Source organism: Melanaphis sacchari, unplaced genomic scaffold (genome assembly GCF_002803265.2).
Source record: "Melanaphis sacchari strain LSU unplaced genomic scaffold, SCAv2.0 Contig123_pilon_pilon, whole genome shotgun sequence".
Taxonomy (NCBI): Eukaryota; Metazoa; Arthropoda; class Insecta; order Hemiptera; family Aphididae; genus Melanaphis; species Melanaphis sacchari.
In genome coordinates this window covers 423,515-440,664 of record NW_020270491.1, presented here as the reverse complement: position 1 = coordinate 440,664, position 17,150 = coordinate 423,515, and the positions used below count along the sequence as shown (strand labels likewise).

Here is a 17,150-nt window from a genome sequence, read left to right as displayed (position 1 = left end):
TTTAATCTTTTTATATATATAGCTGCGTGTATGCTTCTATAAGCGTCATATCGTTTTTTGCACCCTATTTCAGGCACCTACAAATATATATATATATATGTTACTGAAAACGATACGTTGTGGCATATGCCACGTTTAATTTAAATACAATATACGAGTAATAAACTATTGCACCGAATGCAAGTCAAAATATTGTATGAGGTCGTTGATGGCTGGCATTTCCGTAGTCTCGATAACACGCCATTATATATGATAGCTGCTCCCTACGAAACGTTTCAACGTAGCTCTCCTATCCGAAACGTTGTCGTGTCTTTATGCGATAATTCATTCCAAAAATATCACCCTGCTGCACACTCTTGTATTTACAACGCAGATCGCCGGCTAAATTCGTACTACATTTGGTCAGTATAGTGCGCTGTACTATCTACGGTGTAGTTTACCGAGTATGACCACCCACAATTTTTCATTTTAAAATAACTATACTCGAATGTTTTGGAGCCAACGTGTCTTTATCAAAAAAAATTCCCCCGTAAAAAATATCAGTGCTGGATTTATATAATGATAATCATGTATAATATACGTTAAATACGTAACTGTAACCTAAAACTTAATGTATTGTATATTTGTATAAATATTATAATGCTTGTCCGTTTTACTGCTGTACAGTTAGCATTATGACAAAAACTGGAAATGTTATGGCGAATCTCTCTGCATCTGTAGAATTTTTCAATTATTCGTTTAAATCGTCATTCAATCGGTCGCATTTACTATATCGATACAATATGATGCAAACACTACACGCGGATCACCCCAGCTGCTCCCATATACCTATAATCATGATATAAATTATACTTTATATGTGGACAAGTGATGTAGGTACTGCACCATAATATACGACCGCACCTAACCACCACACGTATGTATCAAATATCACATATGTTTACTAGCTATCACAATATATGGGTCGTCGTTGTACACACACATAATATATTATATTTATACGCACATATAGACGATCGCGGTAACGAACGCAATAATTAATCGTATTTAATCCTATTGCGGATTCAGAGAAAATGTTGACTTATCGACGCTCGTAATCGTGTTAAATTATTACCAAACCCTGCATTTCACGTACGCTGTATCTATGCAACGCACTAGTATGTAACCCACAAATATCACGCTTGTTCTATATAGGTATATATACACATACACGCAGTATGATTTACCCCATTATTTCCTTTGAATTTATTCAAATTCTGATTTTTGTTTTTTTGAATTTGAAAACATACATACCTGCCCAAAAACTATTGGTTCGAATTTTGATTTTAATACGTCTAGCTACGTTTTCTAATAACTTATCCTGTAAATAATTTACAGTGAAAAAAGAATTTGGTTCTCAATTTTAAAAATAAAATAACAGAAGTTTGTATCTCCACAGTCATTCTTTGTGTATTACAAAAACATCTTAAGAACTCAAAAATATCATAGTTGTTAAGGATAAAAATTCCAAAAATCATATTACTTTGAACAACTGAATTATTGAAAAAAAGCGTGAACACACTTGGTGAATCGCCCTGTAAATACGCAATAGTGTCGAATGACGTACGCTTATATATATATATCATACCAATGCACTGCATTTTATACTTCACACGATTTGTAACTATTATGCTCGTGTATACATAGTAATATATGTCTCTGTATGTACAAAAAAATTGAACTATATTTTTATGTCTTTTGTTTATATTACCTAACGACTCTCCCCTCGCTTGAAAGCAATTAACAATCTTAAATAAAGAAAAAATAGAACATAAATATTTAGACAGCAGTACGATGAAATATGTAGTTTGAACGAAACCGTGTTTACTTTGTTGTTACTGTTTAAAATATAATATAACCTATCGTGTACAAATTATGATATCAATATCAACATTTTTCATCACATTATTTTTCGAGTTTACAAAGAAAACTTTAATAAATTTTATATTATGAAAAATAATTGTCATATTCTATAGAAGTATAAATTTTCATTTTTGAAAGTTACGATACTCAATAGATCACCAACACCATTCAAGAGATATTAGGTACCTCATAAATTCAAGTCGGGTTTGTTGGTACAGTTTACATTTGTCTTTACCAAGGTATATTATAGACTTTCGAATAACTGAAATATCCCTTGTGGTCGATTTAAACGGACATTTAATTATCATATAACAGTAGACGATATATTTTATCAGACGGGCGACAGTTTGACGGCAGCACAACGGATATTTTGGCATCAATCAACATTGCTCCCCGCGGTCTTGTCGCTTGCACACACGCTATTTAAACAATGAAATATTTAAAAAAATCTATCTACTGAGGTGTACTCAGTTAAACGGACAACATAATACAACATTATGTTGTTTAGAAAAATAGAATCATTATTTTTCAATTTTTATTGCTGTAAAACCCAACGATATCTTTCAAATAAATCATTTTTTAACCATGGTTGAAATTTTCCCGGTTCTCTGATACGTGCACACGCATATTTTATAATCTTGCACTCCTGCAGTGTTAATAAATCATGTTTTTTTTTTTCCAAAACGAATAAAATTTAAAGCAGTTTTTCCGTACATTCTGGCGTTTGTCTGCATTATTGTCACACGATATCACCACATTTAGCATCTTTAATAGACAATATACAGGACAGCGATGTGATATTGTGATGCAATACCGTCGCTTGGAAATTAACTCCAGTATAATATTATATGTATGCGTTCTTTCACCGACTACACGATTTCATATTGTACACGGCACCTAACGAAAGTCCATGTACATTGTACACAATAATTATTAAATCCGTAGATGGTTCGAACAGCTCTTCTTCAATGCGCGAACATCGCGTAATTCATTTAAATGTGTTCTAAGCCTAATTATCGTGATTCCGATTCTGTATTCGTACCTATAAGTCACGTAAGTTGAATTATATGTATATAGGACATAGGTATATCATTATCACGTATTTTAATGTAGGTACATACTGTTTTCGCGCGTCGTACCGGTCATTTAATTTTATTTTAATCACATACATCACATTACACAGAAAACTGACCGAATGCCGTCGTCGATAATAATATATATAATAACCGTAATATTATATTCAGTTATTATTGAGTCGAAGCGTAAAATGCAACCAGCCGAGACAGACGTGTAATACGTTAAATAGTCGTATAATATAAATATATTACGTGATAATCCATTTAACGTAATAATAAGGCATTCTTATTTTGAATAGGTTTACGTTTTTGAAAATTTTCTTTTAAACGATTTTAAGACATAAAAAAACATATTATTTATCGTTCTTATTTTGTAAGTTGTATACTCTTTTTAATAACAGAATGTAATTTAAATTTCATATTGCGATGCAGAATATTGTTCCGAGTAATTTGGTCTATTAAAATAAAATTTCTTATAAATAGCTTATTAGTTGTAAGTATTTAAATTTTAAAGCTTAAATAACCGTAATAAAGGCCGAAATTTCTTGGATTACTTCTGTAAAACTCTACTCTTCCGGTCGTCTGAACATTAAATTCTATTATAACTCATGAAATTCAATTTTTATACATCAAAGAAGTTAATTTCAAAAAAAAAAAAATCCTTTTTAAAATGAACAATTTAAAACGCATGTTTATTAAAAAATCATTAATATGATAACCATTAAGAATAGCGAAACTTAAGTTTATAACTTCACAACTTTAAATTATGGATACAAATGTATATATTCACAAATGTTAATAGTTATTCAAATAAATAAGTGATTTATGTTGAATGGATCACCCGGTATTATATATGTATTTTGTAAAATATTGATACAGACGACGACGGACCAATTCGTTATTATATTATTCAGAAGTACTGCATTAAACTAAACACTTTTCATTATATATTAGGTATACATTATTCAACATAATATAATATCGCACTGGGTAATCGGTTTTGATCAACCGTCTCTGCAGCGATAATTATTGATGGGAGGCAGAGGACTCTTACTTCTCAGTACTTTCGTAATTTCGTATACTCCGATAAAATATGTTTCGTATGCCGTGTTAAGTAATATTATTTTTATGTTTATAAACTAACTTAAAACTTTTATCTCTGGACGCGTTCTGCGTATACTATTGTGCATATTTTATATTTATTTTTAATTTATACGTCGATATTGATTTTTTTCGCTCCAATAGTATCCCACTTCAGAACACAAAATTCTAGTTACGCATTTCATATACGAATACCATTTTTAGTTTTTGTCACTTTGAGGTGTGCCGGGTCAGTACATCCAGGCCTTAAAGGTTCATTGTTGTGCACTGCGATTCTTTTCCTCTCAGTTCGTTATACAATAATAATGCGTCTTTAGTTCATACGTGTCGCTGGACGAAGAGTCCTGCTGATTTTCTTGCGATTCACGACGTGTTTTTTTTTATTTTCACTACTTTTCCTATTAATATATTATCCCGTGGTTCCAGAATAAAAGATTTTTCTCCTTGATGGATTGTCTCGGAGGAAAAAACATTTTGCAAAGCATTGCAGCAGTGTGTGGTATATATACCTATACACGAATAGTTTTTTACATTTTCCACATCAGTTTGTACATGAATTGGTCTTTTCGAGTGTCGCCTTCATATAGTTGTCGTATACACAATATATCCGAGCATAAAAATCAGTCAGTGCGTTTTTAAAATCAAAATATCGACTAATAAAACGAACGACTTATATACACGGTATTAATAATTGACCGCTTATATACGTACATAATCACGATAATACGAGTACTATACATGTATATATTATGTTTTATGAATACGACGCGGAAAAAGTCGCGACATTTTTAATTGGTACCGCGTTCGGACGCAAACAATTACAGTGGTGTTCGAAGTGTCGGCGGGCAGAGCGTGATTTACGTCAGGGAGTTTAAAACCTCTGTGTCCAGCCACCTCCTCTCCCATCGCCGTCCCCAACTATATCCATCCGCCCTTGCCCGTGCACGATGGGCTTTTTCGTTTCATTCTCATCGCCGTTGTAGCCGGCTGCGATACCACCGCACACGTACGCGTGTATCAACATACCACGATGTCTGTCTGCGAGGTGATAGTGCCGGTGCGGAGATGCGGTGCGGCGGGTTGTTTGAAACAATGCAGTGCTACAACACGAGTCGGTCGTGTGTGTACTATGTATAAAATAAATATATATATATATACAATAAAAATAATAACAATAATAAGTGTAGCTCAGGTCGTGTATAGAGTCTATTCTGTAGACCGTACAATAATAATAATGAAATAAAACGCAATGATCGTGTTTATACTGAAGGTAGAGACTTTGTAATTTAACACGAGTCGGAAGAGAATAAAAATGTGAAGAAAAACGGTCAAGGTGCGACGGCGCAGTGGAAGCGGCGGGTCTGACGTCTGTCGTCGTCGCACACGCGGCCGTGGGAATCGCTCGCTCACCCGCTCTCTGACACCGACTACAAACGCGTGGACCATTACCGGACAATAATAATAATAACAGCAACAACAACAGACCCTCCGCCGCCTTTGCAGACGTCTGAAAAAAACATTTGTGCGCCCCGTTGTTGTGTTGTAGTTGAAATCGTATTACACGTCCGTACATATATATATATATATTATAGTGTATATATAAATTATATATATTGTGTGTGTGTGTGTATGTGTTTATAAATCGTTTAAACAGTTCACGCCGCCCCCCGCACCGAGAGACATGAGCGTCGTAGTCCTGCGAGTACGCCAGTACGACGCATTTTATAGTAATATTTCATCTGCACGCGTTTTTAGCGCCGAAGTTGCTGAAAACAGATTTGAAAATTGGTATTTGACTCGCGTGAAGTTTATACGATATATCGACTTGCGCTTGGATTTTTAATCTTTTCTCGCGTGAATATATACATACGAGTATATATATATATATTATATACAATATACATAATAGTATGTATGGCTGGTAAAAATGTGGTTATGGACGATTTTCGATATATTTATATAATGGATATAAAACCGAAAACGCGGTAAAGTCGAGATCGAGCAGACTTCATGAACGATTCAAATCTGTGTTTTGAATCCATTTCGTATATGGTATAGTATTGACCGATTGTCTCTGTTTTAACACAATAACACGTTTGCCAGTGCAAACCACCGTCTCAAATATCTTTTACGTTTATCCTTCATATCAACAAATCGACTTGCAGCAGTTGACTCCAGCTAAAAGCCTAAATATTATTTATATAAACATGGTGACGATAAATTTTTACAACTCAAATATTTATATTATTCGATTGTTTTATTAAAAGTTGATTAAAAAAAAATAATATATATTTCATGTAATATGATATAATATAAAATACATTTTACCTATACGCAACACAACTTTAAAACGATATGATTTTTGTGTGTTTTATTACTTAAACCATATCATATATCTTGATTGTATCGATATAACTGTGGATATTGTGACATAGAACTGTGACTAAACTTTACCGCGAGTTTCATATTTTAATAGAATTATATTGATCGTTACACAGCTTTTTATTTACCATACAAAAACTAACTATATACGCAGTTAAATTACATAATATTAAAACAATATTTATATTGGTGATTTTTAGTTGGAGATACGAGTAAAGTTAGTTCTGACTCGAAAGTGTACGTAAACATTTCCGAACTTTTAATATTGACATATTTACTTAACAAAATATTGAGTGAACTGCTGATTTTTCTTTACACTGATATACGTATTCACTATATTTATTGATAAAATAAATGCATACCAAAATGACGAGTATCCGTAATGTAATAGATACTTCTTAATATAATACATAATATTATATATGTATTATATCGGTGATCCTTCTATAACGTAATAAAAAAACTTATTATTTAAAAATTTATTAATGTTTTTAAAACATTTATTTTACGTAGTTGCGATTCATTAAAAATCGATATTTTACAATACTTTATCGCTATCCATTTTTTAAAAAGGCATTTTACATTTTTTATTTAAAACACATTTTTTTTTTTTTAGAGTTCCCTACTTTGATATATAATAATCAGATTTTGGACGAGTAGTTCATGAGTTACAAGTATTTTAAGTTATAACGAGAAACAAAAGAGTGGAGTGTTACAAGAGTATCCCGGAAAATGTTGATCCGTTACTTCGCTCATCTTAACTATAAATACCTATTATATAACTAATAAACAAGGTAGTTATTCAGAATTTTATATTGATAAATCGGAATATTAGGAATAAGTTTCTGTTTTGAAACGTACTATTAAAAATGTATTTTAGCGTCATTCAAAAGAGTAAAAAAAAAAAAATGGATGACCCGTAGCACATTTTAATTATGTAAAAGTTAAACACTTAAATGAAATACTCCGTAAAAGTGTAGTGAATAACATCATTAATAATTTTAATTGGTTGATAAAATAATAATCGAAAGAAAATTCGTTCACGCGTTTGCTCGCGTGTCGGGCAGCACATAATACGTTTTGCGTCCTCGACCATAATGTATTTATTATACATACGTAATAATTATTAATAACGCGATATTATAATATATACATTTTAACATTTATGCACTCACACACGGAGGAGGTTCGCGAATAATACGCATAATGATAAACAGTAGTAAATTATTATTACGATACGCCTGGGCAATGATCGAAGTGTATCACGACTTAATCATAAATCGTATAATATGATAGTATACCTTACATGATAAACATATTAAATATCTACACGCGTACAACCACTGCAGCATCACAACGTACTCGTAGATTATACTTTAAAAAATGACCAAGTCCCATTTTTTTATTTTATAATACATTTATTCAAATTCTAATTTTAAATATACTTAAAACCACATTATAAAATTCTTGAGATTTTATGTACCTACTACTTAACAAGTATTCTGTGGCGATACAAACTTCTGTTTTTCAAATAAGAACCCCTCGTTTTCACAGTAAATGATTAAGATTAAGTGAAAAAATGTTTTCAAATATTTTAATACACCAAATTCGAACGAGTAATTTTTAAATTATTAAAATGTTTATATCAAGGATAATAGTCCTTAAACATAGTTTTACAAACATATACAATATATTGTGTTATATCAGATCCATGGTATTTATTATTAAATCGTTTTTACAAATTATAAATTTTGATAAATTAATATAAATTTCTAAAATTTTCAATTCAACGTAGTTTCTATATCTCCAAAACTTGTTATCATGAACTTTTTTTCGTATTGCATAAATTTTAATAACACAAAAACTGTTTGTCCTAATTTTGATACTGATTTCTCAAAATGTTCAAAAAAATAAATACCCACTAAAATATTTACAGTAGAAAAAAGAAGATGTAATTTTAAAAACAAAAGTCTATATCTCAATGCTACTCTCCTTAGGTAGTATGAAAAAATTTTAAGAATTTGAACAACTGCTTTGTTGAAGAATAAAAATAAGATGATCGTGCTTTGTTAATCGTCTTGTATTTTATACGCCATGGTCGTCGTGGATTTGTTGAATAATTTACGTACCTATCAAAAATATACTCTGTATGTATTTGTGTCTGTTTGTGTACGTAAGTTCAGTGGTGGGCGTTTATAGTATATATTATTCAAAAGGAGAAACGAAGATTTTAATTAACAGTAACGGAGAGATGTACAGTTCAAAAAGTTTAATATATACAATTATAATAATATTATCGTAGTAATCATTATCATTGAGATTCATATTTAAAAAAAATTATATCCAAGTAGGTATATATGATGTGACCTCTGTATTATATCTCTTCTATTCAAATAATCCCTACCCAAAGTATACTTTGCGGGGTGATTCATTGAACTATACAAGCTACACTAATTTTTCAAGTCAATTATTTTAGTGTTAAAAAAAATATTATGAATTAGTTTGGAGTATTCATAGCAGTAAATTATAATTTTTTGTAATTCATTTTATATACCCTATACAGTTTTTTATATTTTTTATAATCATTATTAATATTATTTTATTTTATAATGAGTATAGTTCGTAATATTCAAAATAATTTTCGAAACTCTTAATGTATAGTATCATATAATATCGATTAACTATTTTTCTAAGCTAAAATGAGCAAAATATATTATGTATCACGCCTTATATAGTGTTTTCAGTTATCTATTTTTAAAGTAATTTTTGTCTTGGTAACAATAAAGCTCAAAAATTAAAATTGATTGAATGAAAGTAATTTCAATCTTTATCATAAATATACACTTTTTTTAATTTATCAAAAAATATTCATATAATATTTTTACAAGATTCTTATAGATATTTTTCTTTTTTGAAAAATATACCAAATACACCTTAAATTATACTAAATAATTTAAATATTAATAGATGTGATAAAATTCAACTAACTATTTTAATATTTTAACTTTCTGCGTATTATTTAATAAAGATATAATAATATTAATAATAATTAACATATTTATAATTATTCAAACTGCAGAAATGTTACAAACTATCAACTTTTCAACGTTGATAAATATCAGTTCCATTGTTCTGGTATTTCTTAACTGTAACTCACCGATTCACTTAAGTAAACGACCAACTTTTAATGAGTGATAACCAAAAATTCAGTAAATATTTACATAAAACTCCAATTTCCCAATCGTACACGTCTTATTTCGGGACGCGGTACACAAATCGTCACCCGGCATCACAGTGCCTCTGCCTTTGACAACTTTCAAAAACATTCAACATTTCATCGGTTTACAAATTATTTAGGCTTTGAGTATAAGACGCATAATAAAAAAACCCGAGTGCTCCAGTCGAACAAATCATCGTTGTTGCTTGTTAATTATTATATTGATAACTTTTTTTCGATTCAACTTTCCTACCTTCATTACACGTACGGTAACAGCACCCCCAACCCTTTTCATCACGACCATGACTGTACACATACGGTTACCACGTCATAAGATATTTACGTGGGTTTTATAATATATTTTATATTATAATAAATGATAATGACGAGTTATTTTGACGTACACTTTCGATCGTTTATATACGTGTATACGACTTGTTGCACGCATGTTATTTAATATAATAATATTATTATTATTTTGACACTTGTTGCCATGTGATGTTTACATATTATTATATGACGTGCGAGCAGCATGCGCGGTGGAAGCATATACTTAAGTGTTGTATAAATATTATTATAATATCGTGATGGAGTACCGACGTCGAAAAATCGAAAAATACGAATAATCTGTGGATTATAATATTTATGAAGGTAATCCTCATATAGGTACGAATGTAATATCTATTAAACATTTTAAACTAACTCGAGCGTTTCACCGCGTGATTAATCCTTTTGACGTGTCGTTAATATTATTATTATTACATTATGTAACTATACGCGACGATGAAATAAAGCATTTCAGTTTGCACCGTGTCGACTTCAAACAGGTATAACACATAAAGGGACTATACGCTTTTTGTGTAAATCGTTTATTATATATATTGTAAATAGCTAATTATAAACAATAACGATTACAATATGTATCCGCGCATCTGACCGTACCAGTTATTTATTAATATTGGTAATATTAAACTCGTGACCGAAACATTAATATAATATACCTAGTTAAGGGCCCTATGATAGTTAATCGCTATAATATAACTTATGGTAGACGCTAGACATAATAATATAATATAATATAACGCGTTATCACGTTGTTACCACCTACCTAGTAATATTTACGACGTTCGATATTGAGAACTATTCAAAATCGATTTAACGTGCAGCACACGATATATAATATGCACGGCAGTAATCAATAAACGCGTCAAAAATCCGATTTCGGTTCGCGAATCGTATAAATCACCTGTCGCAATACGAGTTGCTGTACGTAATTAAAATATATTATATGCTATACACATGATATATACTATATAGCTATAGGTAATATCTACGACGTGTCTGCATGCAGTGTATGGCTAATGCGGTACGTTGAATATTATCTGGCTACTAACAAAATACGTTATTTCCCTGTATACATTAAAACGTGATACGGTCTCTCCCAGCGATCCTCCGTAATCCTCATTAAAACAATAATAACAACTTTCCCGTGCCGCCCACCCATCTTGCTCTGCGCGTTACTCTTTCTAATCCTATAATATAATATACACTTCATCGAGTCGCGTCGTTGACGACTATCCGGGAGTCGGAACAATCGTCACAACTGCACTGTACACAGATTTTAATATCTGCCGTATACGTGAATAATTCGAGCGGGTGACGATAGTGTGTCATTATGACATTACTGCGGAGACGTTATAATAGATATGTGTGTAATATTATACAAGTAATATACACGATATGTGCTACGATACGTGTAGTAGGTACAACAGCAATCTACCATCTACTCACATGTCCATCACGTACGCGCGACGAAAACAATGGCCGTGATAATGTAATTTGTCGAATCCCTATGTGTTGCCGTCGTCAGCCGTCGGGACGCTGTGAAACACAATGGAAAAAAATATAGCTGACGGTTGGCTACCTATACTCCAGCGATGTATACCCGTATAATTTTATAATGTTATACAATTATTATTACTTTGCTGCCGATGCGCAGCAGTATCGGCCTAAATTAAAATGTAATTCTTATACCGGTCCGCGGGACAGAAAAAACGTATATTACGCCGTCTATATATACTATAATTTATGTCCGTAATAATATGGATAGGCGACGAGGAGATAGGAAAAAACCCGTCAGTTATACGAATGATTGGAGAGATATATTTTATCAATTCGACAAAAAACGATGATGAGCTGAAACTCCTGCAGGTGTTTGAAAAAGAAATCCTAAGAAATATATGCATATATACATATTGTGCGATCTCACGTTAAACCTGGAATTGGGAATGTATGTTTGATGTATGAATACGTGCGAAGAAAAAATTGGGATATTGAAATTATACAGTCAAAGTATGTTGAAATCTAAAAGGCTGGTTGAATTGACGGGTAGCCGAGTCTGCTGCAGGAAAGCTTGGATAGGCTGACGAGGATGAAGATAGATAAAATCGTGAACGGTGCAAAAAATTGGTAGAAGCAGCATAAAACTTCCGTGATCGTAAAGCTTTAAAAAGTATTTTGATGATAACAACAACAAAAAAAAAAAAATCCTAAAAAGTGTATACGTCTCTCTGTACCTGTGGCAGTTGCATCGTACTCGTTTCTCAGGTCAATTCTTTTTTCGTTTAGGATGCAAAATTTTCGAATCGTAACCATACATAAACCATAGTTCGTGTAAGACGTATATTTTATAATACGCGCCATCATTTCGTCCACGTTTTTTCGTCCGAAAATGCACACAGACACGCGTATCGTCGGGTTATTGAAAATAAAAGGGAAAAATGTAAGACAAGATAACCCTCCCTCGCGACTTCGCCTGTCCTTCAAAAAAGAACAGTGTGCTGCAGGCTGTCATAAATAAATAAATTAATAAATTATTTTTTTGGAAAAAAAACCAATATAGTCGTGTTTGGGTCGCTACTGTGTGATGCTCGTCGTAATAAGTGCGTTTTACCAAATATATGCGTATAGTAATATAATATATTACCCTAATAATATATACATTAGAATATGTTATGTGTAGCTGTTTAGCCATTAAAAGAATGACGCACGGCGCGCATATTATCTCATTAAAAACGTCGTCGTGTTCCATTCGAGTCGAAAAAATGAATGGAAAAAAAATCACCGTCGACGTCTAGTGTATATAATAATATGTGCGCTGCGTTGTTAGCCGTAATCGCGCCTGGCAGACAGACGACGTCTGTTGCAGGGTATCGCGTGTATACATATATGTATAGTATTATTATTATGTTATACGATTTGGATTTTTTTTTTCTCGTCGTCGAATATAATATACCCACCCCACGCGGTCCGGGAGATTCCGACGTCGAGTAGCCCCGCTGCACATGTGTACGGGCGGACTTCACCGCTTCCCATCTGACACACACGTATATTATACATTATTATTTTAACGCGTATGTCGTAATATCTGTAAAATAATAATATTATGTGTATTAATGACAATGTTTAATAACAGAGTACTTCTTCCCTCCTTCATTGCCACCTCATACATACATATTCATATTAGTTATTGTTTCATTTTGGTTTTTTTTCTCTTTGCTCCCTCTCTTTTCTAACCAGCACCGCTTTTCCCTAGTTTGAGTTTCTTTTTCCGTTCTCACATCACGCCGACGTGTAGAGAGAAACGGAGACACAGACGACAACGACGACGATAAATGCGCGTGTGAATCCATATTGAGCCCAGGACGACGTAGACGATGGAAAAAAAATAATAATACCAGACCGTAGTTACTTATGTTGTGTATATTAAACTGCTACGACGGATAGGACTAGATTTAATGTTATAATAATATATATAATACCTATGTGTAAATATGCAGGTGATTCAACATATATATTCGTTTCTTTTTTCTTCAATATTGCATTTATTTTGTTCAAAATCTGATTATTGAAATTTTTAAATATACCCATTGTATTGCTAAAATCTTGAAGCATTCTGTACGAAGAGTAGACTTCTGTTTTTCAAATGAAATCCCCCCTTTTCTAATTTTTTTCTGAACATTTGAATACATTAAATAAAAATTCGAAAAAGTAGTTTTTGAGTTATATTTAAGTATTTGACATTGTATACTAAAGATACAAAATCTATGATGACTTTGAAAAATTTGGTAGCAACGATTAGTTGAAAGTATTATTAATTAATACTGATGTACCTATCAACATTTATAAATATTTAAAAAAATAGTCTAATTAAAAAAATATAAATCTGGTATATAACATAATATATTGTATATTTTGTAAAATAATTTTTTAGGGATTTTATCCTTGGTATAAACAGTTTATTTCTCGTTCGAATTTCTGATTAAAGACTTCAAAATTAAGTAAAATGAGGTTCTTGTTTGAAAAACTAGAAGCTCGTATCGCCATTGTAGGACATTATCCTCAATAAATAGTACAAACATATCAATAATTTGAAAAAATGGTTTAAAGTATAATTAAAAATTCTAAAGATCATATTTCGAACAACATTAAATTAATAACTTGGGGTGAGCGTGCTTGGTGAATCACCCTGTTTATCATATTGCTGCAGACTATGCCTGGACTATACGGTTGAAATCGAAAAATAGTAATTTACCGATATACGCAATAACATTATATATATATGCGTGTGTGTGTGTGTGTGTGTGTATGTGTGTAGTTGTAGTTTGTACGTATCTTCAACATAATAGATCTTATTGCGACTACCGCTTCTATACCAGAGCTACATATTAGGTATATAGGTACAATAATCTATCGACCTCGTGATCGAGTGCCGTATTATTATATGGTAGAGTTCCGTACGCGTTATAATATGCCGCGGCGAGAGGATCTAATTATTGTTTCCGATCATTGGTTTTGTGCATGACGTTATTATAAAAATCGAACGCATAGTATATTATAGATATATAGGTGGTAACAAAGTAGTCTCTTCGTGTTCACCTCCTAATATATTATATACCTGTATACATATTGGATCAAGACTCGAAAAATATAGTATAATATTTAAATCATATATTTATTACACGTAGGTATGTAATAACGTGATACTATTAAAGCATATTCCGAAGTTTTTATTTCGATTTTTTTTTTTTATTATTATTCGTAATTCCGCGCCATTACGCTAATTACGGAGCGGCGATATCACAGGAGGTATGCTTTATAATACACGCATATTATAATATTATACAGGAGGTGTCTAACCTAACCCTAGTGCATATACTCGCAATATTATTTTTTATAAATATTAAATCAACGAGCAGAGAGCTTTTTTATCTCATCTCGTTTTCTTTCGTTTAATCAATAACTTACATCAGTAGTAGGTATATATAAACGTTAAGATGTACATTATGTACAGAGTAAATTCTTTAACTCCAGTAAATATTATTCATTATTCATTTTCCGAAGTATTAACGTTTTCAAAAATATGTCTTTTATTGCATTTTTATTGTTTTTTATCGGTATACATTTTTTAGTTTTTTACGTAATTGAATGCATTTTTAATTTCTTATTCCAAATATCAGAACATAATTCCTGAGCATTTCATTAACAAAATTCAAACTTCAAACGTGTAGTTAAATACTTAGGTATACCTAATATTTACTATAATAATATTTAAATATTTAATATATCCGTCATATTATGCTTTATTTATGATATATTATTATATGTATATTTTATTTATACGATTAACTTCGAAATGCAAAGACAAAATACGTTTTGTGATTTTTTGGAATCTACAATTATATAGTTGCTGTTGCCTTATTTTTATCCGATCGCTTATCTTTGAAATTCGGTACCCGTTTAAAGTTTTCATTGGTATAAAGGTCCACCAGCTATTGAAAACTACTATACAACGTTTAAATAATAATATATAAAATTAAATCCAATTTCAACTTTTTCAAAAAAAAAGAAGGAAACACAAAATATTTCAACTTTAAACTTAAATCGATTAATATCTACACAAATGCACTATGTCGCGTATTTTGTGAGGTGAATAAAATGTTTTATTTTAAAGTTTGCCACCGACTTCGATAAGACAAAGAACAACGGGCTCTTATTTTAAACGAGATTTAATAATATTAAATTATAAAGGTACCTACCCGTTTTCGTGCAAACCATGATCACAACAAAAACTATGTGACGGCATCGTTGGCGTAACATAATATTCTACCGACGTTTCAATAATTAATAATAATTGTAAAACACACATGTAATTGTTTGATGTTTAACATCTGTCATTTTGCAGATAACGCTGACCATTACTGGGTCGACAAAGAAGTTGGTCGAAGGGTCGGACGTGAAATTCTCATGCTTGACGAAAGCCAATCCACCAGATGTGTCCTACCGGTGGTTCGTCAATGATCAGTTCGCACTGAGTGAAGTCACGTCCGAATTGTGGCTATTTAACATAACCAGAAGGCTACACAATTCGTTGGTTAGATGCGAGGCGCAAAACTCTGTAGAGAAAACTGAAGAATCTAAAGCGTTGAACATATACTGTGAGTACTGAGTATATTAATATATATATGTATAATAGCGGATACAGAGTAATCCATTTAACATATAAGAATCATTATTTCTATAACAATTATAAGTTTTGAAAACTTAAATTTTATTATGATTCTTAATTTCAAAGTTTAATCTGTAGGCTTTTCAGCGTAATCTATATAAATAAACTAGTATTTTAAACTAAAAACTAACTGAATGAAAGGTAATTGAAAATCAGTTTACAATTTGCACGCTGGCTAAATTTTGGAAAAAAAATATTTATTACTTTAATAATAATAAAATAATTAAAAGATTGAAGAAAAACTTTAAATTTATGTGCTCTGATTGTACCATAGTGTTTTGAACTAAAAATTACCTAAATAAATAAAAATAAATTCTCATTTGGTCAATTTTGAATTCATAAAATACGAAACGATACATCAAATTTACTTTAAAAAATGTAACCAACTCGAATATGGTGTAAAAATAGGAGTTGTCGCTTGAAAAAAAATGAAGCTATGTTGACCATGTATATAAATTTTAAGTCAGAAAAAATGCACAGCCTTTTGTTAGATAGTTTGATGTTCTATAAACTAATTTTAAAAATATTCGTAAAATACTCAGTTTTAAAGTGTTCCTTATCCACGGTATATGCGGAATCAACGCACATACATAACTTACAGAGATATTATGCATTGATAACGAGCACAAAATCATCATTATCCCAAAATTTTCATTTTTAATATTTGAGATATATATAATTATGGGCATAGTGATGGTGAGGCAGCTAGGGGAGGCAAGTGTCCTCGTGTACGCCCATGTACATATTACATACGTTTCTTTTATTATTTTACTTAAAGCTATAAGCTCTATAATTATTGAAACATTTATCCATTTTTTTTTTTTCGTGTTTTCCGGTAGACCAATTTAGATTTTTAACTTTAAAATAGAAGTTCGATATGTATTTTTATATTTTAATCTAGGGA

At 31.3% G+C, this 17,150-nt stretch overlaps 1 protein-coding gene across 1 annotated transcript in view; it reads left to right on the top strand.

The window, feature by feature from the left end:
• Window positions 1–17,150, top strand: part of LOC112590971 (irregular chiasm C-roughest protein-like) — a 148,563-nt gene that overhangs the window by 97,453 nt on the left and 33,960 nt on the right. The window contains exon 4 of the mRNA XM_025334590.1: window positions 15,923–16,175. Coding sequence (XP_025190375.1) covers window positions 15,923–16,175 — 253 coding nt within the window. The remainder of the gene's footprint in view (window positions 1–15,922; window positions 16,176–17,150) is intronic.